Source organism: Salmo salar, chromosome ssa23 (assembly GCF_905237065.1).
Source record: "Salmo salar chromosome ssa23, Ssal_v3.1, whole genome shotgun sequence".
Lineage (NCBI taxonomy): Eukaryota > Metazoa > Chordata > Actinopteri > Salmoniformes > Salmonidae > Salmo > Salmo salar.
Genome location: NC_059464.1, coordinates 41,776,735 through 41,802,257, shown reverse-complemented (window position 1 = coordinate 41,802,257; position 25,523 = coordinate 41,776,735). Strand labels below are relative to the sequence as shown.

The 25,523-nt window shown below is 44.0% G+C and overlaps 3 protein-coding genes across 5 annotated transcripts; all 3 read right to left on the bottom strand.

The window, feature by feature from the left end:
* Nucleotides 1–1,473: 1,473 nt before the first annotated feature.
* On the bottom strand, nucleotides 1,474–8,436 carry LOC106584677 (E3 ubiquitin/ISG15 ligase TRIM25). Its single transcript, XM_014170183.2, has 4 exons — nucleotides 7,804–8,436; nucleotides 2,566–2,661; nucleotides 2,222–2,455; nucleotides 1,474–2,107 (listed from the first exon to the last, which is right to left on the bottom strand). The coding sequence occupies exons 1-4, from the start codon at nucleotides 8,386–8,388 to the stop codon at nucleotides 1,883–1,885; spliced, it is 1,140 nt and encodes a 379-aa protein (XP_014025658.2). The 5' UTR covers nucleotides 8,389–8,436; the 3' UTR covers nucleotides 1,474–1,882.
* Nucleotides 8,437–14,778: 6,342 nt separating this feature from the next.
* Nucleotides 14,779–17,738, bottom strand: LOC106584675 (zinc finger and SCAN domain-containing protein 21). Of its 3 annotated transcripts, XM_045706372.1 has the most exons (3): nucleotides 17,273–17,738; nucleotides 16,574–17,163; nucleotides 16,245–16,379 (listed from the first exon to the last, which is right to left on the bottom strand). In XM_045706372.1, the coding sequence occupies exons 1-3, from the start codon at nucleotides 17,454–17,456 to the stop codon at nucleotides 16,377–16,379; spliced, it is 777 nt and encodes a 258-aa protein (XP_045562328.1). In that variant the 5' UTR covers nucleotides 17,457–17,738; the 3' UTR covers nucleotides 16,245–16,376. The 3 variants fall into 3 exon arrangements, with proteins under 3 accessions (XP_014025654.1, XP_014025655.1, XP_045562328.1); XM_014170179.2 differs by having other exon boundaries at nucleotides 14,779–17,163; XM_014170180.2 differs by having other exon boundaries at nucleotides 14,779–17,163; nucleotides 17,285–17,738.
* A 3,812-nt stretch (nucleotides 17,739–21,550) lies between these two features.
* On the bottom strand, nucleotides 21,551–25,486 carry kxd1 (KxDL motif containing 1). The gene is made up of 5 exons (XM_014170178.2): nucleotides 25,186–25,486; nucleotides 24,617–24,724; nucleotides 24,234–24,386; nucleotides 22,841–22,887; nucleotides 21,551–22,183 (listed from the first exon to the last, which is right to left on the bottom strand). The coding sequence occupies exons 2-5, from the start codon at nucleotides 24,709–24,711 to the stop codon at nucleotides 21,915–21,917; spliced, it is 564 nt and encodes a 187-aa protein (XP_014025653.1). The 5' UTR covers nucleotides 24,712–24,724; nucleotides 25,186–25,486; the 3' UTR covers nucleotides 21,551–21,914.
* Nucleotides 25,487–25,523: the final 37 nt, after the last annotated feature.

Sequence of the window (25,523 nt, the reverse complement as noted above, 5' to 3'; positions counted from 1 at the left end):
AAAAGTATTTTATAAGATTATTTCTTTCATTCAGATCTAGGATGTGTTGTTTAAGTGTTCCCTTTATTTTTTTGAGCAGTATATATATATATTAATATTTTTTTTTTCTTAAATATATATGAAGAAAGAAAAAAAACTGCATAATCTTTGTAAATGATATCATAAATGGAAATGTCTGCTTTATCCAAAATTACATCAAACTGATTGCAGCATTACCGCAAAAAATGGAGGAGGCAAGTGGAAAAGGGAGAAGGTAAGGAACTTGTCTGTCGGCCCTGCATTACAGACCAAAATTGGCTAAAAACAATTGTGATACATAAAAAAGTACACCGGTTACATTTAAAGACAAAACATTGACAGCTGTGTCATACAGGTTGACAGCTGTGTTAAACAGGTTGACAGCTGTGTCATACAGGTTGACAGCTGTGTTATACAGGTTGACAGCTGTACCATACAGGTTGACAGCTGTACCATACAGGTTGACAGCTGTGTTATACAGGTTGACAGCTGTACCATACAGGTTGACAGCTGTGTCGTACAGGTTGACAGCTGTTTTTATACAGGTTGACAGCTGTACCATACAGGTTGACAGCTGTGTCATACAGGTTGACAGCTGTACCATACAGGTTGAGAGCTGTGTCATACAGGTTGACAGCTGTGTTATACAGGTTGACAGCTGTGTTATACAGGTTGACAGCTGTGTCGTACAGGTTGACAGCTGTGTCATGCAGGTTGACAGCTGTGTCATACAGGTTGACAGCTGTGTCGTACAGGTTGACAGCTGTGTCATGCAGGTTGACAGCTGTGCCATACAGGTTGACAGCTGTGTCATGCAGGTTGACAGCTGTACCATACAGGTTGACAGCTGTGTCATACAGGTTGACAGCTGTGTCATGCAGGTTGACAGCTGTGTCATGCAGGTTGCAAAATAGTTGGGAGATTTCTTTATGTACCGATTCCATGGCACATGGTTTATGAACTGATATACAAAACGACGCCAGATTCAAAACTTTTACTTTTTCAATTTCAATTATTATACAAAATTCTTGCAACCAATATAATGTTACACATGTGGGAGATCCAACAGAATCATTAGATCACTTGTTTTTGTACTGCCCATATGTAGCTTGTTTTTGTACTGCCCATATGTACTGTAGCTTGTTTTGGTACTGCCCATATGTACTGTAGCTTGTTTTGGTACTGCCCATATGTACTGTAGCTTGTTTTTGTACTGCCCATATATAGCTTGTTTTTGTACTGCCCATATATAGCTTGTATTGGTACTGCCCAGATGTAGCTTGTTTTGGTACTGCCCATATGTACTGTAGCTTGTTTTGGTACTGCCCATATGTAGCTTGTTTTTGGTCGCAGTCTCAGGAATGGATGAAAAATTGCTAACTCTGCAAATAGCACTGCTGTGTGATTTGAAAAGTCACAGTCAATCAATCAATAATATAATAATACTCTTAGCAAAGGTGTTTATCTTTAATATTTACAATCTGTAGAAACTGTGAGATTAGAAAGGTTCAGAACATTAGAAATATATATGGCAAATAGAAATCAAAACTGGATGGTCTTCAGCGGTAGATGGGAGGGGTTGAGGGTAGCTGAGGGATGGGAGTAAAAACAAACAAAAGATAACTAATGTCAAATATAGTGTCTGTGAAATGTATGTACTATGTATAAGCTGGAAGTGGAAGCCTAAGGTTTCTGTCCATTAGTTTACTCCAGTTAGGGGAGTGGTGGTAGGGTTCGGGGAAATTAATAAAAAAGGAAAATATATTTAAGGTTATGTTTTCAAAATATATGTATGGGGTATTGGAAATTATGCAGACAATTACGCTGATACAAGCCACAATCTATCTGCAATATTAAAGCTGATTTATCCCGTGCCCCCTCTCCCAAAAAACATTACAAACAAGACAATAATAAAAACAAATATTATAATCATATTATTTGATTTAAACACATCTTCCCCAGATATCCTGTCCATTTCCTCCTTGCAGATCTCTTTCAGGTCAGAGACGTATTTCTTCGCATGTTTAAATGTGATATTGATGCTGGGTATGGCCTCAGATCCAGGAGGAACACAGAGAGACTGGAAACTCTATGATGTTGAGAAAGACAAAGGTTATTTGATTTCAAACACATACCACAGGTAAAGAGATCTAGAGATAGCCATTGAAAAGCAATTTGTTTGTGACATTTAAGTTAGTGTCACCTGGAGGAAATGGATGTGATCCTCTGTGTGTGAAAGCTGCTTTAGTTCAGTATCTCTCCTCTTCAACTCAGCCACTTCCTGTTCCAGCTGCTGCAGTCGCCTTTTAGCTCGACTCACTTCAGCCTTCACCTGGGCACTGATCAGCTCATTCACCTCAGAGCGCCTTCTCTCAATGAAGAGGATCAGCTCAGTTAAGGTCCTCTCACTGTCAGACAATTCCTCTTGTGCAGAGCGCTGTTAGGACAGAGGTGAGGGGGGACATTTCCACCTCCCTATTAACTTATCTCTCATCAGGACCCCAGACAGCCTGAATATAATGAAAGTATAGTTGGTCCCATCCTCACCTTCAGAGAGTCCACAGCCTGTCTCAGCTCCTGCATCTCCTTCTCTCTCTCCTGGATTCTCAGCATGGATTTCAGACTGTTTTCCCCCATCTGCTTCTGCAGATGTCACGTCCTGGCCAGTATATAAGGTTAATTGTTTTGTAGTTTGGTCAGGGCGTGGCAGGGGGTATTTGTTTTATGTGGTTCGGGGTGGTGTGTTTTGTGTAAAGGGTGTTTGATTTAGTAATTCCGGGTTTTGGTTTATGTTTAGTATTCTATGGTTAGTCTAGGTTGTGTGTTTCTATGTTTGGTTGATTGGGGTTGGGACTCTCAGTTGAAGGCAGGTGTTGTCTATCTGCCTTTGATTGAGAGTTCCATATATTAGGGTGTGTTTGTATGTGTGATTTGTGGGTGATTGTTCTGTGTTTCGCCTTGTGCCTTACCAGACTGTTTTTGTTGATCGTTCGTGTTTTTGTTATTTTGTATGTTCGTTTTGAAAGATAATTAAAAATCAAGATGAGCATTCACGTACCTGCTGCGTTTTGGTCCTCATTCACCGACAACAACTGTGACAGAATCACCCACCACCAAAGGACCAAGCAGCAGAGGAAGGAGCAGACGGAGTTCGAGTTGGACTGGCGGGAGAAGTGGACTTGGGAGGAAGTTCTGGACGGGGCCGGACCCTGGCATCAGGCTGGGGATTATCGACGCCCGCAGGGGGGAAATTGAGGCAGCCAAGGCAGAGAGGCGGTGGTACGAGGCCAAGTACGCGCTGAAGGAGAAGCACGAGAGGCACCCCCAAGAAAATTTTGGGGGGCACACGGGTAGTTTTTGGCTAGGCGTAAGAAGAGCCGGAAGCCAGCTACTCGTGGTTATATGGAGGAGCGTATGGGGTGGAGAGCGCTATGTTTCGCTGAGGAGCGCACTATCTCACCCATACGCACGCACAGTCCGGTGCGCGTTATTCCAGCCCCTCGCAGGTGCCGTGCTAGAGCGGGCATCCAGCCTGGTAGGAGGATGCCTGCGCAGCGCATCTGGTCGCCGGTACGCCTCCGAGGACCAGGCTACCCAACTCCCGCTCTACGCACGGCTACCATCAGGCCCCTGCACAGCCCAGTCTGCCCTGTACGAGCACCCCGCTCGTACAGGGCTACTAGTTCCATCCAGCCAAGGCGGGTTGTGCAGGAGGTAAGATCTAGACCGGCTGTGCGCCTCCATAGCCCTGGGTTTCCAGCTCCTGTCTCTCGTGCGGACCCGGAAGTGCGTCAACCCAGTCCGACTCGTCCTGTTCCCGCTCCCCGCACTAGCCTGGAGGTGCGTGTACATAATCTGGTAATCCCAGTACCAGCACCACGCACCAGGCTACAAGTGCGTCAACCCAGCCTCGCCAGTCAACAGTCTTCATCAGAGCTGCCCGCCAGTCAACAGTCATCGTCAGAGCTGCCCGCCAGTCAACAGTCATCGTCAGAGCTGCCCGCCAGTCAACAGTCATCGTCAGAGCTGCCCGCCAGTCAACAGTCATCGTCAGAGCTGCCCGCCAGTCAACAGTCATCGTCAGAGCTGCCCGCCAGTCAACAGTCATCGTCAGAGCTGCCCGCCAGTCAACAGTCATCGTCAGAGCTGCCCGCCAGTCAACAGTCATCGTCAGAGCTGCCCGCCAGTCAACAGTCATCGTCAGAGCTGCCCGCCAGTCAACAGTCATCGTCAGAGCTGCCCGCCAGTCAACAGTCATCGTCAGAGCTGCCCGCCAGTCAACAGTCATCGTCAGAGCTGCCCGCCAGTCAACAGTCGTCAGAGCTGCCCGCCAGTCAACAGTCGCCAGAGAGGTCAGACTGCGCTGAACTGCCGGAGTGGCCAGACTGCGCTGAACTGCCGGAGTGGCCAGACTGCGCTGAACTGCCGGAGTGGCCAGACTGCGCTGAACTGCCGGAGTGGCCAGACTGCGCTGAACTGCCGGAGTGGCCAGACTGCGCTGAACTGCCGGAGTGGCCAGACTGCGCTGAACTGCCGGAGTGGCCAGACTGCGCTGAACTGCCGGAGTGGCCAGACTGCGCTGAACTGCCGGAGTGGCCAGACTGCGCTGAACTGCCGGAGTGGCCAGACTGCGCTGAACTGCCGGAGTGGCCAGACTGCGCTGAACTGCCGGAGTGGCCAGACTGCGCTGAACTGCCGGAGTGGCCAGACTGCGCTGAACTGCCGGAGTGGCCAGACTGCGCTGAACTGCCGGAGTGGCCAGACTGCGCTGAACTGCCGGAGTGGCCAGACTGCGCTGAACTGCCGGAGTGGCCAGACTGCGCTGAACTGCCGGAGTGGCCAGACTGCCCTGAACTGCCGGAGTGGCCAGACTGCCCTGAACTGCCGGAGTGGCCAGACTGCCCTGAACTGCCGGAGTGGCCAGACTGCCCTGAACTGCCGGAGTGGCCAGACTGCCCTGAACTGCCGGAGTGGCCAGACTGCCCTGAACTGCCGGAGTGGCCAGACTGCCCTGAACTGCCGGAGTGGCCAGACTGCCCTGAACTGCCGGAGTGGCCAGACTGCCCTGAACTGCCGGAGTGGCCAGACTGCCCTGAACTGCCGGAGTGGCCAGACTGCCCTGAACTGCCGGAGTGGCCAGACTGCCCTGAACTGCCGGAGTGGCCAGACTGCCCTGAACTGCCGGAGTGGCCAGACTGCCCTGAACTGCCGGAGTGGCCAGACTGCCCTGAACTGCCGGAGTGGCCAGACTGCCCTGAACTGCCGGAGTGGCCAGACTGCCCTGAACTGCCGGAGTGGCCAGACTGCCCTGAACTGCCGGAGTGGCCAGACTGCCCAGACTGTCCCGGAGTGGCCAGACTGCCCAGACTGTCCCGAATTGCCAGACTGCCCAGACTGTCCCGAATTGCCAGACTGCCCAGACTGTCCCGAATTGCCAGACTGCCCAGACTGTCCCGAATTGCCAGACTGCCCCGACTGCCCCCCGGCGATGCCAGAGTGGCCCGACAGCCTGGAACGGCCGGAGCCAGAGCCACCTCCAGAAATAGGTGGGTTGGGGAGGGGGGGTGTAGCACAGTGCCGTCGTTGACGGCAGCCACCCTCCCTTCCCTCCCTTTAGAAAAGGGGACTTTTTGTTGGTGTTGCTTGGGATTCTTTTTTGTTAAGGTGCTTCTGGGGTAGCACCTTTAAGGGGGGGGTACTGTCACGTCCTGGCCAGTATATAAGGTTAATTGTTTTGTAGTTTGGTCAGGGCGTGGCAGGGGGTATTTGTTTTATGTGGTTCGGGGTGGTGTGTTTTGTGTAAAGGGTGTTTGATTTAGTAATTCCGGGTTTTGGTTTATGTTTAGTATTCTATGGTTAGTCTAGGTTGTGTGTTTCTATGTTTGGTTGATTGGGGTTGGGACTCTCAGTTGAAGGCAGGTGTTGTCTATCTGCCTTTGATTGAGAGTTCCATATATTAGGGTGTGTTTGTATGTGTGATTTGTGGGTGATTGTTCTGTGTTTCGCCTTGTGCCTTACCAGACTGTTTTTGTTGATCGTTCGTGTTTTTGTTATTTTGTATGTTCGTTTTGAAAGATAATTAAAAATCAAGATGAGCATTCACGTACCTGCTGCGTTTTGGTCCTCATTCACCGACAACAACTGTGACAGCAGAGAACATTATCAGACCAATAAATCACTAACTATCAGGTAGGCTACTGTGCATCTGACAAGGTACCCAGAAAGCAAAATGGCGTAAAAAGGGTTGAAAAAGCATCTTTTCCTGATGTTGAAACCACATTCACTTTCAGTTCTGAAGGAACAGTTCATGGAACAGAACTCATTTTTAGAGGATCGGAAACAGAACCGGGAACGAAAGCGATCTGTAGTGTTCCAGAACAGAACTGTTATTAATGCAATTCCATGAAAGGTTTGCATCAATGTTCCATCACGTTTTGGGGCACAGAGCAAATTTTAAGTCTTGTGAGCAGAAACGTGCAACGTCCGGCGCGCATTTACAGTGAACACTGAGGCGGTACCCTTACAGTTTTAGACAGTAGCCAATACATTGTGGCTATCTGAGCATAATGTAAGTCTACTAACAAAATCAATGGAGCAAATCCCATAACATACAGTAGCCTATATGTGGTGTTCAATGCAGGTCTACATTGCATGAAATGTTTTTACATTATGAAGGGCTTGACATTAATTAACAATGCTTTACTTGGTCTGTAACACTGTGGGCCAAATAGGTGACTGTAAATACCATTGTATTGTGTTCTATGATACAAGAAACAGGGGTACAAAATAAAATGTATTATTATCACCACACAGAGAATTAGACAATGTAGGTTACCCCTCTGCCTATTGGCTTACTTGCATATTCAAGCCTGTATCAAAATATAACACTGCCCCTTTAATTTTGACATAATCTTTCTACCTGATTGGCTTTATAAAGGTAGCTTGACATGTAGCCTATACATTTTGTGCTGCTGTAGGAAGCAGTAACTCCCCATTGCTGACCTATAGCTATCTATAACTAGGCTAATAACTCGCTAACTAGCAAAGAATTTCAACAAATGTGCACACGCGCTTCCTGCGCTCTGATCTGACATGAACTGATCTGAAAAGCAGACTCAATCTTGCATAGTTAGATTTGTTTTGGTTTGTTGCGTTGAAAAGGGGCTGATATAATGTTGATTCGATCACAGAATAAATGTTGATCTATATAGTGCAAACTATTATCCTGGAGGAAGAGCGCGGCCGCGCAAGTGCGCAGTTTAGAGGGGACATTGGATAGCACACCTTCCACTTTATTTTCCATAGATCGCATAGCCCCACGTTGATTATCTCTTACATAATATACAGCAATATATGGTGCATAATAATTTTCTGTAATGTAATACTATGTGTGTGTGGGTAATCATGTTCTTTTTTGTTCCTAAATCATTTCTAATGTCTAGTATATCATTCTGTAATTCAGTGAAGTTATGATGCTAGTAATAGCCCAAGCACGTTCTTATTCACGTCATGTCATTGTGTTCAGCGATTCAAGCCAAGCCCCCTCCATGTCCACCCCTCTCTCGCTCTCTCCCCACCCTTGAAATCTCTCGCCAGCCTATCAGATGAGACATTTCTTTTTAAACAAAAATACTTTACATACATAAACGTTTTGCCACACGAACTACGTGTGATTCGCTCTATTCTTCTTACACCTATTCTCACTCACTGGTCTGGATGCCAGGCTAAAAGAGATGAACACATCTTTAAATGCATTGTGTGATATTTGACTGTTCCCATCTTTACCTGTTTCTCAGTCCTCTCTGCTGCAGCTGACACTGTATCATGGCCTTTATGTTCATCCATTGTACACAGATAACAGATACACTGCTGATCGGTACGACAGTAAACCTCCAGCAGTTTGTCATGATGAGAGCAGATCTTCTCCTGTAGTTGTCCAGTGGCATCAATCAACTTGTGTTTTTTTCCTCGGTTGAGGTCATTGTGAAGTTTGAGGTGAGTATCACAGTAAGAGGCCAGACACATCAGGCAAGACTTGACAGCTTTGAGTTTTCTCCCAGTGCAGCTGTCACACCCCACATCTAAAGGTCCAGCATAACAGTGAGCAGGAGCAGCCTGGAGTCCTGTCTTCTTCAGTTTCTCCACCACCTCAGCCAGCACAGTGCTCCTGTTCAGAACAGGCCTTGGGATAAAGGTTTGTCTGCACTGTGGACAGCTGTAAAAGCCTTTCAGATCATCCTGATCCCAGCTTTCTTTAATACAGCCCATACAGTAACTGTGTCCACAGGGAGTAGTCACCGGATCCTTCAGTAGATCCAGACAGATTGAACAGGTCATCAAATCCATATCTGCAAAATGTGCTTCTGCCATTGTGAAACGCCCTATCAGACTGAGCAGCAGATTCCCAGAGATAAGTTTCGTTTCCTGGTTTAACGGTTTGTTCTGAGCAGTAGGAGTGGCTTCCCTTGAATCTGGGCTTTCTGCCTGGTTCTTTGTCTGAACTGGGATATCAGACAGTCTGGCCAGCAGAGGGCATATGTAGTGGAGGTCTTTGGACAACATTTACACAACACAGCTATGAACAATAATATACAGTGATATACAGGAATGTATGCAATAATGTACAGTAATGTTATAGTGTGTGATGACTGTCTTGGGCTGCACCCCCCCCACATACCACCACTTTCATATAGTTTTCGTGTTCTATTAAACTGAGGCACATGTTTTACATTGTTCCATCATCACTCAGTACCACAGGAGGTTTGTAGCACCTTAATTGGGGAGGACAGGCTCATAGTAATGGCTGGAATGGATTTAATGGAATGGTAATTTAACACATCAAACACGTGGTTTCCATGTGTTTGATCCCATTCCATTGACTCCATTCCAGCCATTGTTGAGCCGTCCTCCCCCAGCAGCCTCCTTTATATAGTTTTAGTTTTCTATTCAACTGAGGCACATGTTTAACTTTGTTCCATCATCACTCAGTACCCATGTCTTTGTTCCATCATCACTCAGTACCCATGTCTTTGTTCCATCATCACTCAGTACCCATGTCTCTTAGTTCTGATGGATTAGTTTCTCAATGAAGACATCTCTGTCCAACACTATTTCTCATCTTCAGCCACCATCTCTGCTTGTGTCTTTTTTGATGTTGTGGTCATAGCTGAGTGGTTGTGGAGGTGGAGAGGCAGGGTGTGGTGGTGGTGGTAGGAGAGCTATTGACACGACATAGACTAAATACATTGTTAAACTGGATAGAGATCAAACATTTGATAAACATCTGACGACAGTGTTATCAGGAAAGGCTAGGCTCTGGGACTAAGGAATTGCACACAACAGACATTACACTGTGCTTGATTTTCCACTGCAATCTTGTGATTCAAAATTGACAGAAATCCACACTTGTCCTGAAAATGTTTGTTTGTATCAGGGCCTAAAGACAGTTGAATGGAGCAGTCAGCAGCGGCCCCCGACTAGGTCTGAACATGATATAAAACTATTACAGTCATAATCATAATCAATGTGAGTAACTCAGTGAAATGCAGCTTGATGGGCCTTTATTAACCTTTAGATGCACAGAACGCTGTATGGATTGGTGATCAGATAACTGTCAAACATGTCGATGTCTCCAATGTTTCATAACTGTGTAATGAACACTGTCAGAGGAAAGAGGAGAGTGCAGGCAGAGCCATGTATTTAGACAAGAAACATGTCAGCAACATTTATTCTGTGAAAGTAAATAAAATGTACGATCTCCGAATAAAAAATGTTTTGGGAGGTTCATTCACCTGAATGGGTTTACCTGAGCCTGAAGGTTCATTCACCTGAGTCTACCTGAGCCTGAAGGTTCATTCACCTGAGTCTACCTGAGCCTGAAGGTTCATTCACCTGAGTCTACCTGAGCCTGAAGGTTCATTCACCTGAATGGGTCTACCTGAGCCTGAAGGTTCATTCACCTGAGTCTACCTGAGCCTGAAGGTTCATTCACCTGAGTCTACCTGAGCCTGAAGGTTCATTCACCTGAATGGGTCTACCTGAGCCTGAAGGTTCATTCACCTGAGTCTACCTGAGCCTGAAGGTTCATTCTCCTGAGTCTACCTGAGCCTGAAGGTTCATTCACCTGAGTCTACCTGAGCCTGAAGGTTCATTCACCTGAGTCTACCTGAGCCTGAAGGTTCATTCTCCTGAGTCTACCTGAGCCTGAAGGTTCATTCACCTGAGTCTACCTGAGCCTGAAGGTTCATTCTCCTGAGTCTACCTGAGCCTGAAGGTTCATTCACCTGAGTCTACCTGAGCCTGAAGGTTCATTCTCCTGAGTCTACCTGAGCCTGAAGGTTCATTCACCTGAGTCTACCTGAGCCTGAAGGTTCATTCACCTGAGTCTACCTGAGCCTGAAGGTTCATTCTCCTGAGTCTACCTGAGCCTGAAGGTTCATTCACCTGAGTCTACCTGAGCCTGAAGGTTCATTCACCTGAGTCTACCTGAGCCTGAAGGTTCATTCACCTGAGTCTACCTGAGCCTGAAGGTTCATTCACCTGAGTCTACCTGAGCCTGAAGGTTCATTCACCTGAGTCTACCTGAGCCTGAAGGTTCATTCACCTGAGTCTACCTGAGCCTGAAGGTTCATTCACCTGAGTCTACCTGAGCCTGAAGGTTCATTCACCTGAGTCTACCTGAGCCTGAAGGTTCATTCTCCTGAGTCTACCTGAGCCTGAAGGTTCATTCACCTGAGTCTACCTGAGCCTGAAGGTTCATTCTCCTGAGTCTACCTGAGCCTGAAGGTTCATTCTCCTGAGTCTACCTGAGCCTGAAGGTTCATTCACCTGAGTCTACCTGAGCCTGAAGGTTCATTCACCTGAATGGGTCTACCTGAGCCTGAAGGTTCATTCACCTGAGTCTACCTGAGCCTGAAGGTTCATTCTCCTGAGTCTACCTGAGCCTGAAGGTTCATTCACCTGAATGAGTCTACCTGAGCCTGTCATACCAATTGTCTGAATCAAATCAAAGTTTATGTCTCGTACATCTATTAGCAGATGTTAAAGCAGGTGCAGTAAATGCTTGTTTCTAGCTCCAGCATTGCAGTAAATGATTGTGTTTCTAGCTCCAGCAGTAAATTATTGTGTTTCTAGCTCCAGCAGTGCAGTAAATTATTGTTTCTAGCTCCAGCAGTAAATGATTGTGTTTCTAGCTCCAGCAGTGCAGTAAATGATTGTGTTTCTAGCTCCAGCAGTAAATGATTGTGTTTCTAGCTCCAGCAGTAAATGATTGTGTTTCTAGCTCCAGCAGTAAATGATTGTGTTTCTAGCTCCAGCAGTAAATGATTGTGTTTCTAGCTCCAGCAGTAAATGATTGTGTTTCTAGCTCCAGCAGTAAATGATTGTGTTTCTAGCTCCAGCAGTACAGTAAATGATTGCGCTTCTAGCTCCAGCAGTATTAGTACAATACTAATGCACAAATAACACCCCACGTCGTTTTAGAGAATTTGGCAGTGCGTCCAATCAGCCCCAAAACATGTATAAGAAGAAATATCAGAATATTTTTTATTTAACCTTAATTTAACTAGGCAAGTCAGTTAACCTCTATGGGACCCCTTCCAGTTCTCATCCCGGTAACGGTATTGCTTGACAAGATAGCAAAAATCTAATAATTTCAATTTCTCAAACAATCAACTATTTTACACCATTTGAAAGATAAACATCTCCTTAATCCAACCACGTTGTCCGATTTCAAAGAGGCTTTACAGCAAAAGCATAAAGTTAGATTATGTTAGGACAGTACATTGACAAACATTACACACAGCTATTTTCAATGCAAAGACAGGCGTCACCAAAAGCAGAAAACCAGCTAAAATTATGCACTAACCTTTGACAATCTTCATCAGATGACACTCCTAGGACATTATGTTAGACAATACATGCATTTTTTGTTCTATCAAGTTCATATTTATATCTAAAAACAGCATTTTACAATGGCGGTGATGTTCAGAAAATATTTAGCCTCCAAAACTGCCGGTGAATCTGCGCTACAACTTACAAGATTACTATTCGAAAACATTGGTAAAATATAATATTGTCATTCAAAGAATTATAGATTAACATCTCGTGAATGCAACCGCATTGCCAGATTTCAAAATAACTTTACTGGGAAATCACACTTTGCAATAAACGAGGTACTATGCTCAGAAAAATAGGCTAGGCGATACAGGTTAGCGCCATCTTGGAACCATCTAAAATCAAATATACTATTGTAAATATTCACTTACCTTTGATTATCTTCATCACTTCCAGGAATCCCAGGTCCACAACAAATGTAGTTTTGTTCGAAAAAGTTCATAATTTATGTCCATATAGCTCCTTCTTGTTAGCGCGTTCCGAAGGCTACTCAAAATGTACGAAGCGCGTGGGACTTGTCGTCACGAAAGTGCAAAAAAATATTATTTACGTTCGTTCAAACATGTCAAACGCTGTATAGCATAAATCTTTAGGGCCTTTTTCAATCAGAACTTCAATAATATTCAAGGTGGACGATTGCATTGTCTTACAAAACGTTTCGTAACGAGAGAGTACCCACGGGCATGCACATCATAGTAGTAATGGACTTCCTCCTATGACAAACTTTCCAGGCCTCTCGTTCGGTCAGTTTTTACAGGAGAAGACTCAAACCACTTTGTAAAGACTGTTGACATCTAGTGGAAGCCGTAGGAAGTGCTACATGAATCCTAATTTACAGTGTGTTTCATAGGCAAAGGCTTGAAAGTGATTCCACACATCAGATTTCCACTTCCTGTTAGGATTTCTCTCAAGGTTTTGACTGCCGTATGAGTTCTGTTATACTCACAGACACCATTCAAACGGTTTTAGAAACTTCAGAGTGTTTTCTATCCAAATCTACTAATAATATGCATATCCTACGTTCTGAGTTTGAGTAGGAGGCAGTTTAATATGGACACATATTTTTTCCGAAATTGTCAATACTGCCCCCTAGTCCCAACAGGTTTTAAGAGCTAATTTACAATGACGGCCTACCCCGGACGACAATGGGCCAATTGTGCGCCGCCCTATGAGACTCCCAATCACGGCCGGATGTGACACAGCCTGGATTCAAACCAGGGACTGTAACGATTCCTCTTGCACTAAGATGCAGTGCCTTAGACCACTGTGCCACCCGGGAGACCAATATATAGGATGAGCTATAGAATGTTGAGAATACAGTATGTACATATAAAAGTGAGTAATCAGTTAGCTTAATTTCTCAGAGATCAAATTAAATGTCAACAGAATAATGTTGCAGAATTATTATTACCATTTCAGAACCATAAACATTATGCAAACATTAACGTGGCCAGTGTTCAATGAGTCTATGTATCTAGGGCAGCAGTCTCTAAGATGCAGGGTAGAGTACTGGGTGGGAGCCAGCTAGTGACAGTGTCTAAGGTGCAAGTCAGGGTACCGGGCAGACACCGGCTAGTGATGGCTGGTTAACAGTCTGAAGATAGAAGCTGTTTTTCATTCTCTCTGTCCCAGCTTTGATGCACTTGTACTGTCTCCGCCTGCTAGATGGTAGGAGGGTGAACAGGCCATGGCTTGGGTGGCTGAGGTCCTTGATGATCTTCTTGGCCTTCCTGTGACATCGGTGCTGTAGATGTCCTGGAGGGCAGACATTGTGCCCCCGGTGATGGGTTGGGCAGAACGCACCACCCTCTGGAGAGCCCTGCGGTTGCGGGCAGTGCAGTTGCCGTACCAGACGGTGAGACAGCCCGACAGAACGCTCTCGATGGTGCAATATGTAGAAGTTTGTGAGGTTTTCAGGGGCCAAGCCCGGCTGTTGCGCCTTCTTCACCAGTGTCGGTGTGGAGGGACCATTTCAGGTCCTTAGTGATGTACACGCCAAGGCTTTTGACCCTCTCCACTGCGGCCCAGTCGATGTGGATTAGGGCGTGCTCTCTGCTGTCCTATAGTCCACGATCAGCTCCTTCATTTTGTTAACGATGAGGGAGAGGTTATTTTCCAAGAACCACTCCGCCAGTGCTCTTACCTCCTCCCTGTAGGCTGTCTTGTCGTTGTTGGTAGTCAGGCCTACCGCTGTTGTGTCATCAGCAAACTTGATTATTGAGTTAGAGATGTGAGTAGCCAATTGCTTGTCAAAACACGTAAAAAATACAATAAAAATGTACTTTCCCTCATGAAGTGGAAACTGACATCAAGCCCATAGATATGATAAATCGGTGTGTATAGGATTGTCTTAGCTCCTGTGGACACTGGAGGGCACAAAGCACAAAGCAACCAATATTGTTAACTACTTTAGCGACATCAAAACAGATATAATGTGACAGTTTAACATATTGGCAAAATGTAAACCTTTAAAACAAACATGTTTTATGTATAAATGGAGGACGTGGGTTCAAATGGCTTATTGTCATCCCATAACTAATGAGCAGACTCCTGTAGCTCAGAAATCCACTACCTGCTCTCTGATAGACAGCGATGGGGAGTTCTTAGGTTCAAGCAGTAACTCACAGTGGTGGAAAAGTATCCAACTGTCATACTTGAGTAAAAGAAAAGATACCGTAATAGAAAATTACTCAAAGTCACCCAGTAGTCACCCAGTAAAATACTGCTTGAGTAAAAGACAAAGTATTTGGCTTTAAATATACTTATGTATAAAAAGTAAATGTAATTGATCAAATATACTTAAGTATCAAAAGTAAAATAATAAATACTTTTAAATTCCTTATATATAGCAAACCAGACACCACCATTATATATTTTTTATTTACGGTTAGCCAGGGGCACACTCCAACACTCACACTCCAACACTCTCACTCCAAAACTCACACTCCAACACACAGACAATTTCCAAACAAATCATTTGTGTTAAGTGAGTCCACCAGATCAGAGGCAGTAGAGATGACCAAGGATGTTATTTTGATCAGTGCGTGAATAGGAACCATTTGTTTTCCTGCTAAGCATTCAAAATGTAACGAGTGCTTTTGGGTGTCAGGGAAAATGTATGGCATAAAAAATACATTATTTTCTTTGGGAATGTAGTGGAGTAAAAGTTGAAAAAATATAAATAGTAAAGATACTCCTTAAATAGTCATTTGAAGTATTTTAACTTCGTTATTTTACACCACTGGTAATTCAGTCATATATTATTCATCCAAGAGTGGTGTCCTGAGGAGCATCTACCTATCGCAGGTCCTCCATGCCACTGACACTTTCACCGTTTTCACTCTGAGCTGCAAAACAGTCTGGATTTGCTTCAGAGAATGGCTGAGAGACACTGGTTGAATCTGATTCTCTATAGTCCTCTCCGTCAGGTTGTGTTTTGATCAGTTCAGTTGTAGTACTGGGTTGTGTCTCTCTGTCTGTTAGAATGCACCTCTAAATATTCTGTCTGAAGACTTTCCCCAAACAGCACATTATCATGTTTCCTCCATCTTGTGACCGTTGTTAATGTAACTTTGTAGGAGTTCTATAATAAAACATGTAAAAACTCTGCAATCATTGCACCTATACAGTGCTTCTGTGAGTCATCATGTGCACTTTCAGATTGATGCCAGTACTGAATAGTTTTGTATTTTCTCTCCTGTGCGAATCTTCATGTGCACTGACAGATTACCAGCAATGCTGAATCCTTGAGAAGCATCCAGCTGCAGATTATGCGGTCTGAAGCTGCCTATCTCAGATGGTATTTTTGCATCTCAGATGGTATGTACACATGCAGTCTGAACTCCAGCCGTAACATAGTAAACGTTTTCTTGTGTCCCTCCGTTTTGTATGATGTTACATTTCTATGTATGAATTTGTATCGGTCCCTCCAATTCGTGTGATATTAATTTCATTAATATACGTTACAAATGTGTGGCTAACGTTAGCTAGCTGCCTACATGTCAGTAGCTCTGGTCCAGGGCGTTATGTTAAGTGAAGTAGTATCTTAGTGGTAAAAGTTGGGAAAGTTAGCGGAGTATAAATTGGCTACACTAGCTGGCTACACTAGCTATCTAGCGTTAGCTAGTAACGTTAGCTAGCTCTCTGGCAGGATTCGACATCCTGTCTCAGCTCATATGTCTCACAGCGTGTGTGTCCTGAGAAGGTATCTGCTGGAGCCAGACCCTATTAGAATCCTTTGCCACAATCAGGGCAGCGATATGGATAATCCTGTGTAAATTCTAGTGTGTTTTTTCAGATCACCGCTGGTGCCGAATCCTTTGCCACAATCAGGGTGATACAGTTGCTCTCCCGAGTGTCTCCTCATGTGTCTTTTCAGACCACCGCTAGTGCTGAATCCTTGGCCACAATCACAGCAGCGATATGGTTTCTCCCCTGTGTGGATCCTCATGTGCTCTGTCAGTTTACTGTTACAGGAAAAATATTTACTACAAACATGACAAGAAACATTAGCTGCAATGTGAGTTTGGAGGTGATCTTTCTTACTTTCTGTGGACTCCATACTTTTCCCACAGACACCACATTGATGATCTTTATCCCCTGTATGGGTTTTAACATGTCTAATTAATGTACTCATGTAATTAAAAAACTTGCCACACACCTTGCAACAACAGGGAGAAGCAAAACTTTGCCTGTGTGATTTCAGATGGGACAACTGTGTGGATGTGCTGCCCATAGTAGTGATACAGGAGTTTTGCCCTTTTACCATATTTTTTCTCTTTGATTTGACTGGCTTAAAACCTATCGCAGGTCCTCCATTCTCCATGCCACTGACACTTTTACTGTTTTCACTCTGAGCTGCATAACAGTCTGGATCTGCTTCAGAGAACGGATGAGAGACAGTGGTTGGTTCTGATTCTACATAGTTCTCTCGGTCAAGTTGTGTTTTGATCAGTTCAGATGTAATACTGGGTAGAGTGTCTCTCTCTCCGTTTTCTTCATTTTGGGTTTGATAGAGATGTGAGGGGTGAGTTGGGTACTCATCACAGTCACTTTTCACATAGGCGAGAGTGAAAATGGAGTCTATGGTATCTGCCTCAAGCCCTTGAAGCTGCTCTTCTTCCCGACTGGTCCCGATTTCCTCCGGTTCCTCTTTTATCTGTGTCGGCTGTGGGTCCTCCTGCCTCAGACTGGTGTTCCACTCTTGCTGCTCAGGGGCAACCTCAGCTTCAGAGACGGAGAGAGAGCGGTCTGGAGGAAGAGAAGCGAAAGGAAGAAACTGTTAACTCAATGCTGACTCACTTTGGCATTGCTCCTTTTGTCCTATAAAATTATGATTTAGTAAGTTAGACAAACGTACCGAGTAACACACCTGCCCTGCGTAGCTTTATCTCAGGTTGAAGAACTATGTCGAGCAGCCTTTGTAGACGGACAACTTCCTCCTGATACTCTATTATAGTTTTTTCAACGATCCCGAATATCTCATTGGCAGCATATGTTAATCTCTCGTTGAGAAAAACCCTCAACAACTGTATGTTAGACATTTTTACTTCTTAGATAACGCGAGTTGCTAGCTAACGTCTGGGTTGTTTTCGTCACTAATGTAACACCGCTGATGAATGATTAACACAGTCACAAAGTCATAATTGTGCCTAAACTCCGCTTATTTCTACAATTTATGTTATTAAAATCTTATTTTAAATGTAACCCTTGCCTTAAATGATTACCAAAAATAACATTGTGTAGCCTTTGTGGCTGTAATATCGGACTTTGTGGCAATGCTATCTAGTGGGAAACTGTTGTTTTCATCATGTGCACCATCAGCGACAAAGACATCCGGTGGCAATAAATCATTTGCGCTCTTGTCGTAAACGAGTAAATACATTTCTCTATCGCCACCTGCTGGAGTGGAGTGTGACAAAGGTTTGGCTTATCAGAGGTGGAACCTGTTGAAATGATAGTTTACTGACAAAACACATCCTCCTTGATTCGTTGAGAAACATAAACAATAAAACAAAACAAAACAATAAAAGTACATCATTAACACTAGATGAATAGCATTTGAGAAAATGTATAAAAAAATGATCCAGTGATAATCCTATCAACTACAAGAGCCTTATTTAAATTCAACCTGTTTGGCCTTTATAGTACTTTATATGTATAACAGATTATATGGATGGGTGATTAGATAACTGCCAAACATTTCAATGTATCCAATGTTTCATAATCGTGGGGGTGACGTTCAACGTGTTGTTTTGGGCCATCTGTGAGTGGAAGTACAACTTTAAGTGGTATAGAGTTATGTTAAAGTTTGAACCTGTTTGCTGCCAGTCCTGAAATCTTTGTAAATATGTACATAAGAGCATGTGGCATAAAATACATACAAATATTATTGTAATATCCTTAGTCAAACATTGCATAACACCATTGGTGAAAACTATATACACTTCCTAGTGTTAAAATTACTGTGTGAGGTGTTAATTGCCTAACACTGACAAAGTATAACAGCGTCAGCAGTGTTAAGTTAACATTGGAAGATGTGGACCTGTATAGACACTGGCCCAGTTTTAAATGCAACACTGTCCGAGTCATGTATTAAGACACTTAACATGTTATTCTGTCTACTTTTTCCCTCATGGTGAATATTGGCATCAAGCTCATAGAGGTAATAACAAAAAATGTATAGGATTGTCTCTGATCCTGTAGACACCTGAGGACACATAAGCACAAAGTAACCAATATTGTGAACACTACTTTAGCAACACAATCCCTTGGTTCTTCAAACCTTAAAAAAGGTTGACTTACTATCAGGGAACACATTTAAACTGTAGCTTTGCCTCTCTCAGGTTGCACCGCAACACTAGTTTTAAGACTAATTTGCCCTTCAAATAAAGACACATCTTTTCCAACTGTCATCGCTTATGTACCAACTTTCCATTGTTTCCTTTGAGTCCTGTGAAACTCCCTTAACTTTGGGACAGGTAAAATTCTATGCGTCTGTCATTGTTTTGGCTTTCTGGGCCATAGCTTTTTATTTGCCAAACTCTTGTACTATCTTTCAGATGGTCCAGAGTTAGTGCCGAAATAATTTGTATTTTCCTTTTGCAATATGCACATTTTTGCTCAACTGGGCAAATCATTTCAATGCCATTTTCCTGCCTCATGTCAAACAGTGACAGGCGATCCATTTCCTTCCTCATTGTATTTTGGATTTATCTCAACTTCCTTTTACTGTACTTTCTGATGGTTTCAACAAAAAATGTGTATCAGAGATTCCCTAATAGAAGACATTAATTGACATTTTCAAGCTCTTGCTCAGTGTTCATTTTGATTGTCATGGTGAATGTTCAACTGGTGCATTACCTGTGGAGAACAATAAAAGATGAAGAGACCCAGCACACTGCATTGTACAGTTTGCGCCCATTTAAATTATTTGACTATTTCACAATGTTTTGATGACCCACCTGGCCTGGTTTACACATGGTCCTCAGGAAGCTTTTAACAACAAGGTGCACAAATGGAGCAGAGGGGAAAGTGGAAGCTAAGGTCCCTAAGATTAGATTCAAATGTGCATTGGTCTCAGAAAAAGCTACACCAACTCTATGAAAATCCACAAGGTGGTAACTTGTTTAGCATATAGTATTGAGCTGTGTGTTAGAAATGCCGTCTCAAGGATATCAATGTAGTTGTAATATTTGAATTTCTTGTCAAATCATGTAATGGCGTCAGTCATAGCTGAGCATGGGCTTGGAGATGCTTGTCTATGACATATCAATTGGGCGGGTATATACAGTATTCGAGTGCCAGATGCATGTCAGAGTGGTGGGATAAAAGGTACATCAAAAGCTTGAGTTGTCATATTTTAATAATTTAACTGTTAAACAAACCAATTCATATACTTCAGCATTCAAGTAAATACACAACATTTTCCGATATGATAGTGATAAACACAGAGCTTCAGCTAGCCACTTAAATCGAGAGATCATTTACAGGTTTACAAGCTAGTACTTGAGCTCAAGTTATCCCAACAAAATAAAATAACATATCTGAGAAATAATGGAGAACAATAATACTGAACTCTCCTACGCAGCAACTCACACATTTTACATGTTTAAAAACAAAGTCTATTTGCGGTGTGATGTTTCAGTAGGATAAACCACATTTGAGGTATGTATTACTCAAAAACAAAACCATATTTTGGCAGGCAGTACCATTGATTAAAAGCTGGCTTCCAATAGGCTTGCCCATGCCCAGAGTTCACCACCTCATTAAAGGAGTACAATATTTCCAAGCTAAACAAATAATGATAAAGAGTGACTCTCCTGTGCACACAAACAATGAATAACTGGGGGGGGGGGGGGCAGTCCTCCGGTGGCAGCAGTAAAGGATTCAGTTCTTCAAAACAACACAAATTCAAGTATCTTCTCCATTGCTTAGGGGAGAGTGCTGGACAAGCATGTCTTCAAAAGGGATGTAAGGTATACTCTTCTAACAGTCTTGGCAGTTACAGGTGAACAGCAGTCAGACCTGACTAATCAGGTAACGGGTCAAAACTCAAAAGCCAATCAATCACATTGACCTTCTGCTGCAGCTTGGGGCTTCTACACTAAATTACCAAAAGTATGTGGACACCTGCTCGTCGAAAATCTCATTCCAAAATCAAGGGCATTAATATGGAGTTGGGCCCCCCTTTGTTGCTAGAACAGCATCCACTCTTCTGGGAAGACTTTCCACTAGATGATGTACATTGCTGCGGGAATTTGCTTCCATTCAGCCACAAGGGCATTAGTGAGGTCGAGCACTGATGTTGGGCGATTAGAACTGGCTCGCAGTTGGGGTTCTAATTCATTCCGAGGTGTTCGATGGGGTTGAGGTCAGGGCTCTGAGCAGGCCAGTCAAGTTCTTCCACACTGTTCTTGACAATTCTTTTCAGCATTGACTTCGCTTTGTGCAGGGGGGACTTGTCATGCTGAAACAGGAAAGGGCCTTTCCCAAACTGTTGCCACAAAGTTGGAAGCACAGAATCGTCAAGAATGTCATTGTATGCTGTAGTGTTAAGATTTCCCTTCACTGGATCTAAGGGGCCTAGCCCGAACCATGAAAAACAGCCCCAGACCATTATTCCTCCTCCATCAAACTTTACAGTTGGCACTATGCATTGGGGCAGGTAGCGTTCTCCTGGCATCCGGCAAACCCAGATTTTTCCGTCAGACTACCAGATATGAAGCGTGATTCATCACTCCAGAGAACACATTTCTCCTGCTCCAGAGACCAATGGTGGCGAGCTTTACGCCACTCCAGCCGACGCTTGGCATTGCGCATGGTGATCTTAGGCTTGTGTGTGGCTGTGCGGCCATGGAAACCCATTTCATGAAGTGCCCAACGAACAGTTCTTGTGCCGACGTTGCTTCCAGAGGCAGTTTGGAACTCAGTAGTGAGTGTTGCAACTATTTTTAAGCGCTACGTGCTTCAGCACTCAGCAGTCCCATTCTGTGAGCTTGTGTGGCCTACCACTTTGCAACTGAGCCGTTGTTGCTCATAGACGTTCCCACTTCACAATAAGAGCACTTAAAGTTGACCGGGGCAACTTGAGCAGGGCAGACATTTTATGAACTGACTTGTTGGAAAGGTGGCATCCTATGACGGTGCCATGTTGAAAGTCACTGAGCTCTTCAGTAAGGCCATTCTACTGGCACTGTTTGTCTATGGAGATTGCATGGCTGTGTGCTCGATTTTATACACCTGTCAGCAAAGGGTTTGGCTGAAATAGCTGAATCCACTACTTTGAAGGGGTATCCACATACTTTTGTATATAGGAGTATCTAATCTACAGCTACTGAGCCTCTGTTACAGAGGCTCTACACTGCAGGTACTGAATAGAGCCATAGGCCGGTGTTACGGAGGCCCTACTCCACAGGCACTGAATAGAGCTCTACGTCTGGGTTACGAAGGCTCTACTCCGCAGGTACTAAGTAGAGCTCTAGGCCTGGGTTACGAAGGCTCTACTCTGCAGGCACTGAGTCCGGACCCTCATCCCTCAGCATGCCCATCTCAGGGCTAGGCAGGGCTGGGTCAGAGGTAGGCGTGTCGGCCTGCTCCTGGGAGAGGTCTTCGGAACACCGGCTCACGGTCGGGGAAATGACATCGGGGCTCGTGTCACATGACTCTGTGCTCTGCTCCGACATGGCGGTGGTGATCGTCGCAGCAACGCTGGGCGGGATGAGATCAAACTCGTCGTCGTCCTCCTCCAGGATAGGCGACTCGTGGACGTCTATGGGGAAGAGGGAGAGACTCAGAGTGAGTATCAACAGTCTAAAGTGGCCTCCATCTACACTCATTGTAAAAAAAACAAAAAACAGCACGTCTAATTTCTTTCTTTCCCATAATTGCAGATAGAGGAAAGGAAGAATTAACGCCACTTAACACTATCAAGATGCACCCTCAGAGAGGCACTGAGAAGGACTTACTGTGGTGTCTCTCGTCATGTGTGTTTTGTCCTATACTTTCTTTTTAATCTCAGCCCCTGTCCCCGTAGGAGGTCTTTTGGTAGTCCGTCTTTGTAAATAAGAATTTGTTCTTAACTGACTTGCCTTGTTAAATAAAATGTTCAATAAAAAAATACATAAATAAAAGTAGATTGAATTGAAACATTGAATTCAGTTACTTGACAAAGTGTCTGATGTGTAGCGCTAACTAAAGGGCCCTAAGCAAAGTCGTATACCATCTGTTCAAAACATTTTACAGCACAAAAGTACGTAGAATTACGTACAAAAAGACACTCCATTGCTGCGTTTACATGTCTCATCTTGTTAAGCCCGCAACACACAACAAAAAACACTGAAAAATGTATGATTAGCAACTATTTACAGTAAACAACATTTGTTTGTCTGCCAATGTTACTGTCATGACTGTAAAATGTCAAACTCACTGCTGAAGGCCTCTGGGTACTGCTTGGCGATCTTGCCCTTTAACGTCCTGCATGGACAGATAGAACCATGAATAAATGGATTATGTTCTCGTTACAGAAGGAAACCAAGGTTAGAGCAATAATTGTGTGACTACTCCCATGAGCGAGTGTAAAAATTGAACGAGAGTGAGTGACTGAAAGTTTCCATTTGTAGTCAGTATAAAGTCCGCTTAGAGGAAATCTACAATCCACCAAGAGTATAGATAATCCAATAAGCCAAGGGTTTGTTAAACAACCCCTTGCCCCTTATCCTAGGAACTTCATGTACAGTGCATTTGGATTCAGACCCCTTGACTTTTTTCACATTTTGTTATGTTACAGCCTTACATCCCCCCCCCCCCCTCAGGTACATCCTGTTTCCATTGATCATCCTTGAGATGTTTCTACAACTTGGAGTCCACCTGTGGTAAATTCTATTGATTGGAAATTATTTGGAAAGGCACACACCTGCCTATATTAGGTCCCACAGTTGACAGTACATGTCAGAGGAAAAACCAAGCCATGAAGTTGAAGGAATTGTCTGTAGGGCTCCGAGACAGGATTGTGCTGAGGCACACATCTGGGAAATGGTAGCAAAAAATGTATGCAGCATTGAAGGTCTCCAATAACACAGTGGCTGCCATCATTCTTAAAAGGAACAAGTTTGGAACCACCAAGACTCTTCCTAGAGCCTGGCCAAACTGAGCAATCGTGGGAGAAGGGCCTTGGTCAGGGAGGTGACCAAGAACCCAATGATCATTGACAGAGCTCAGAGTTCCTCTGTGGAGATTGGAGAACCTTCCAGAAGGACAACCATCTCTGCAGCACTCCACCAATCAGGTATTTATGGTAGTGACCAGACGGAAGCCACTCCTCAGTAAAAGGCAGAAGACAACCCGCTTTGAGGTTGCCAAAAGGCACCTAAAGGACTCTGACCATGAGAAACAAGATTCTCGGTCTGATGAAACCAAGATTGAAATCTTTGGCCTGAATGCCAAGCGTCACGTCTGGAGGAAACCTGGCACCATCCATACGGCGTAGCATAGAAACTTCCCAAATACAGGTGTGCCAAGCTTGTAGTTTCATGCATAAGAAAACTTGAGGCTGTAATTGCTGCCAAAGGTGCTTCAACAAAGTACTGAGTAAAGGGTCTGAATATTTGTATTTCTTTTTTTTTTTTTTATATATACATTTGCAAAAATTTCAAAACCTGTTTTCAGATCTACAGAAATGTTTAGGGGGTAAGGCTTGGTTATTTTTGTAGCGAACAGTGGGGCTAGAGGCCGGGTCTAGGGGTAGTCCATTATCTTACATAGAATGATGCCATCTGTGGGAAGACAATGGGGGTAGCCTAGTATTGGGCCAGGTCCTTCACCTGATTCTCCTAAAGATACTGTCCAAGTCTTTCTTCATCTCCACCAGGGTGCGCGTGTGAAGCAGGAAGTGTTCGTTCATCTGCAGCAGCCGCACGTTGGACAGCCCATTGAAGTTGATTAGCATCTCATTGGTCTTCTCAAAGCGGTCCAGCCTGGAAGAGGAGCAAATGAGTGAGATAAACAGGCTTAAATTAATGGTGTTATATTTGTATCAGGCTGTGGCAAAGCTGTGCCTATTTTGCTATAGTCTACCCACGTTGACTGCTAACCAATGGCCACCCATCAAGACCCCTTGCAGACAGTCTGCCCTCTATATGAGAAATATCAATAAATCCAGCAGATGTACAATGTGGACTGTGCTGTAGTTCAGACTGTCACTCACATGTGCCTCTGGGCTTGGATGATGGCGTTGACATCCTCCGAGTTTACCATACTGAGCATTCTGTTACAGAACATTCCGGAGGCTGTGGGTTCCATGGTGCTGGTGATACTGGAAAGCAATTGGAAAATAAATGCTACACCATCAACAGTGCTAATACATGAATGTCAAACAACTAGGCTAGCTAGCTATGCGTTTGTATCACCAAATACACCAAGACAGCTAACAAATGTGAGACTGTAAGGTAGTAGGCCTATCGTGCTCAAGAAATGCTATGGGCATTGGAAAGATGCAAGGCTCATTAGGCGTTATCTATAAATAAATGTTTGCTTAGCAAGACAGCTAACGTAACGTTGAGCTGACAATGTAAAAATCTGTCGTTCTGCCCCTGAACAAGGCAGTTAACCCACTGTTCCTAGGCTGTCTTTGTAAATAAGAATGTGTTAACCGACTTGCCTAGGTTAAAAAATATATTTTAAAACGTTAGCTGGTGCAGAATACTAGCTAACGTTACCTAAGTAGAAAGACAGACCATAGACAAGCTACGTTAGCTAGCTAACATAATTACTTACGACAGGTTCCAAACACGTTATACCCGTGAATTTTCTTCAACACTTGAAGGGAAAAATACACGTTTACATTAAGCTACTGTCAGTCACTTCCATAACTGAAGCTAACTGCAATTTAGCAGCTGTGGCAAAGAGAAAAATGTCTTAGTTTGGGAAAACAGAACGCTACGCCGCACTTCAGTGCTGTGAAAAATGTTTATCACATGACAGCAAATGCATGTCAGCCATTTCCGGTGGAAAACTAAAGCTAGTTTAAGTAAGATATATATCTTATTTGTGATGTTGAATTTACGAACAGTTTAAAATTATGTATGGTTTTCCCCCTATTTTGGGCGAGTACA

What these genes read in the sequence shown, in the direction of transcription:
- LOC106584675 (XM_014170179.2), bottom strand. Translation starts at nt 17,456, where the DNA reads ATGTCTAACATACAGTTGTTGAGGGTTTTTCTCAACGAGAGATTAACA. An exon ending in CAGGGCAGGTGTGTTACTCG is followed by an intron (nt 17,164 to 17,272) that starts GTACGTTTGTCT and finishes CTCTTCCTCCAG; the next exon opens with ACCGCTCTCTCTCCGTCTCT.
- LOC106584677 (XM_014170183.2), bottom strand. Translation starts at nt 8,388, where the DNA reads ATGGCAGAAGCACATTTTGCAGATATGGATTTGATGACCTGTTCAATC. An exon ending in CAGAGAGGACTGAGAAACAG is followed by an intron (nt 2,662 to 7,803) that starts GTAAAGATGGGA and finishes TGACATCTGCAG; the next exon opens with AAGCAGATGGGGGAAAACAG. An exon ending in AGGCTGTGGACTCTCTGAAG is followed by an intron (nt 2,456 to 2,565) that starts GTGAGGATGGGA and finishes CTGTCCTAACAG; the next exon opens with CGCTCTGCACAAGAGGAATT.
- kxd1 (XM_014170178.2), bottom strand. Translation starts at nt 24,711, where the DNA reads ATGGAACCCACAGCCTCCGGAATGTTCTGTAACAGAATGCTCAGTATG. An exon ending in ATCCAAGCCCAGAGGCACAT is followed by an intron (nt 24,387 to 24,616) that starts GTGAGTGACAGT and finishes CTCCTCTTCCAG; the next exon opens with GCTGGACCGCTTTGAGAAGA. An exon ending in GTACCCAGAGGCCTTCAGCA is followed by an intron (nt 22,184 to 22,840) that starts GTGAGTTTGACA and finishes TCTTCCCCATAG; the next exon opens with ACGTCCACGAGTCGCCTATC.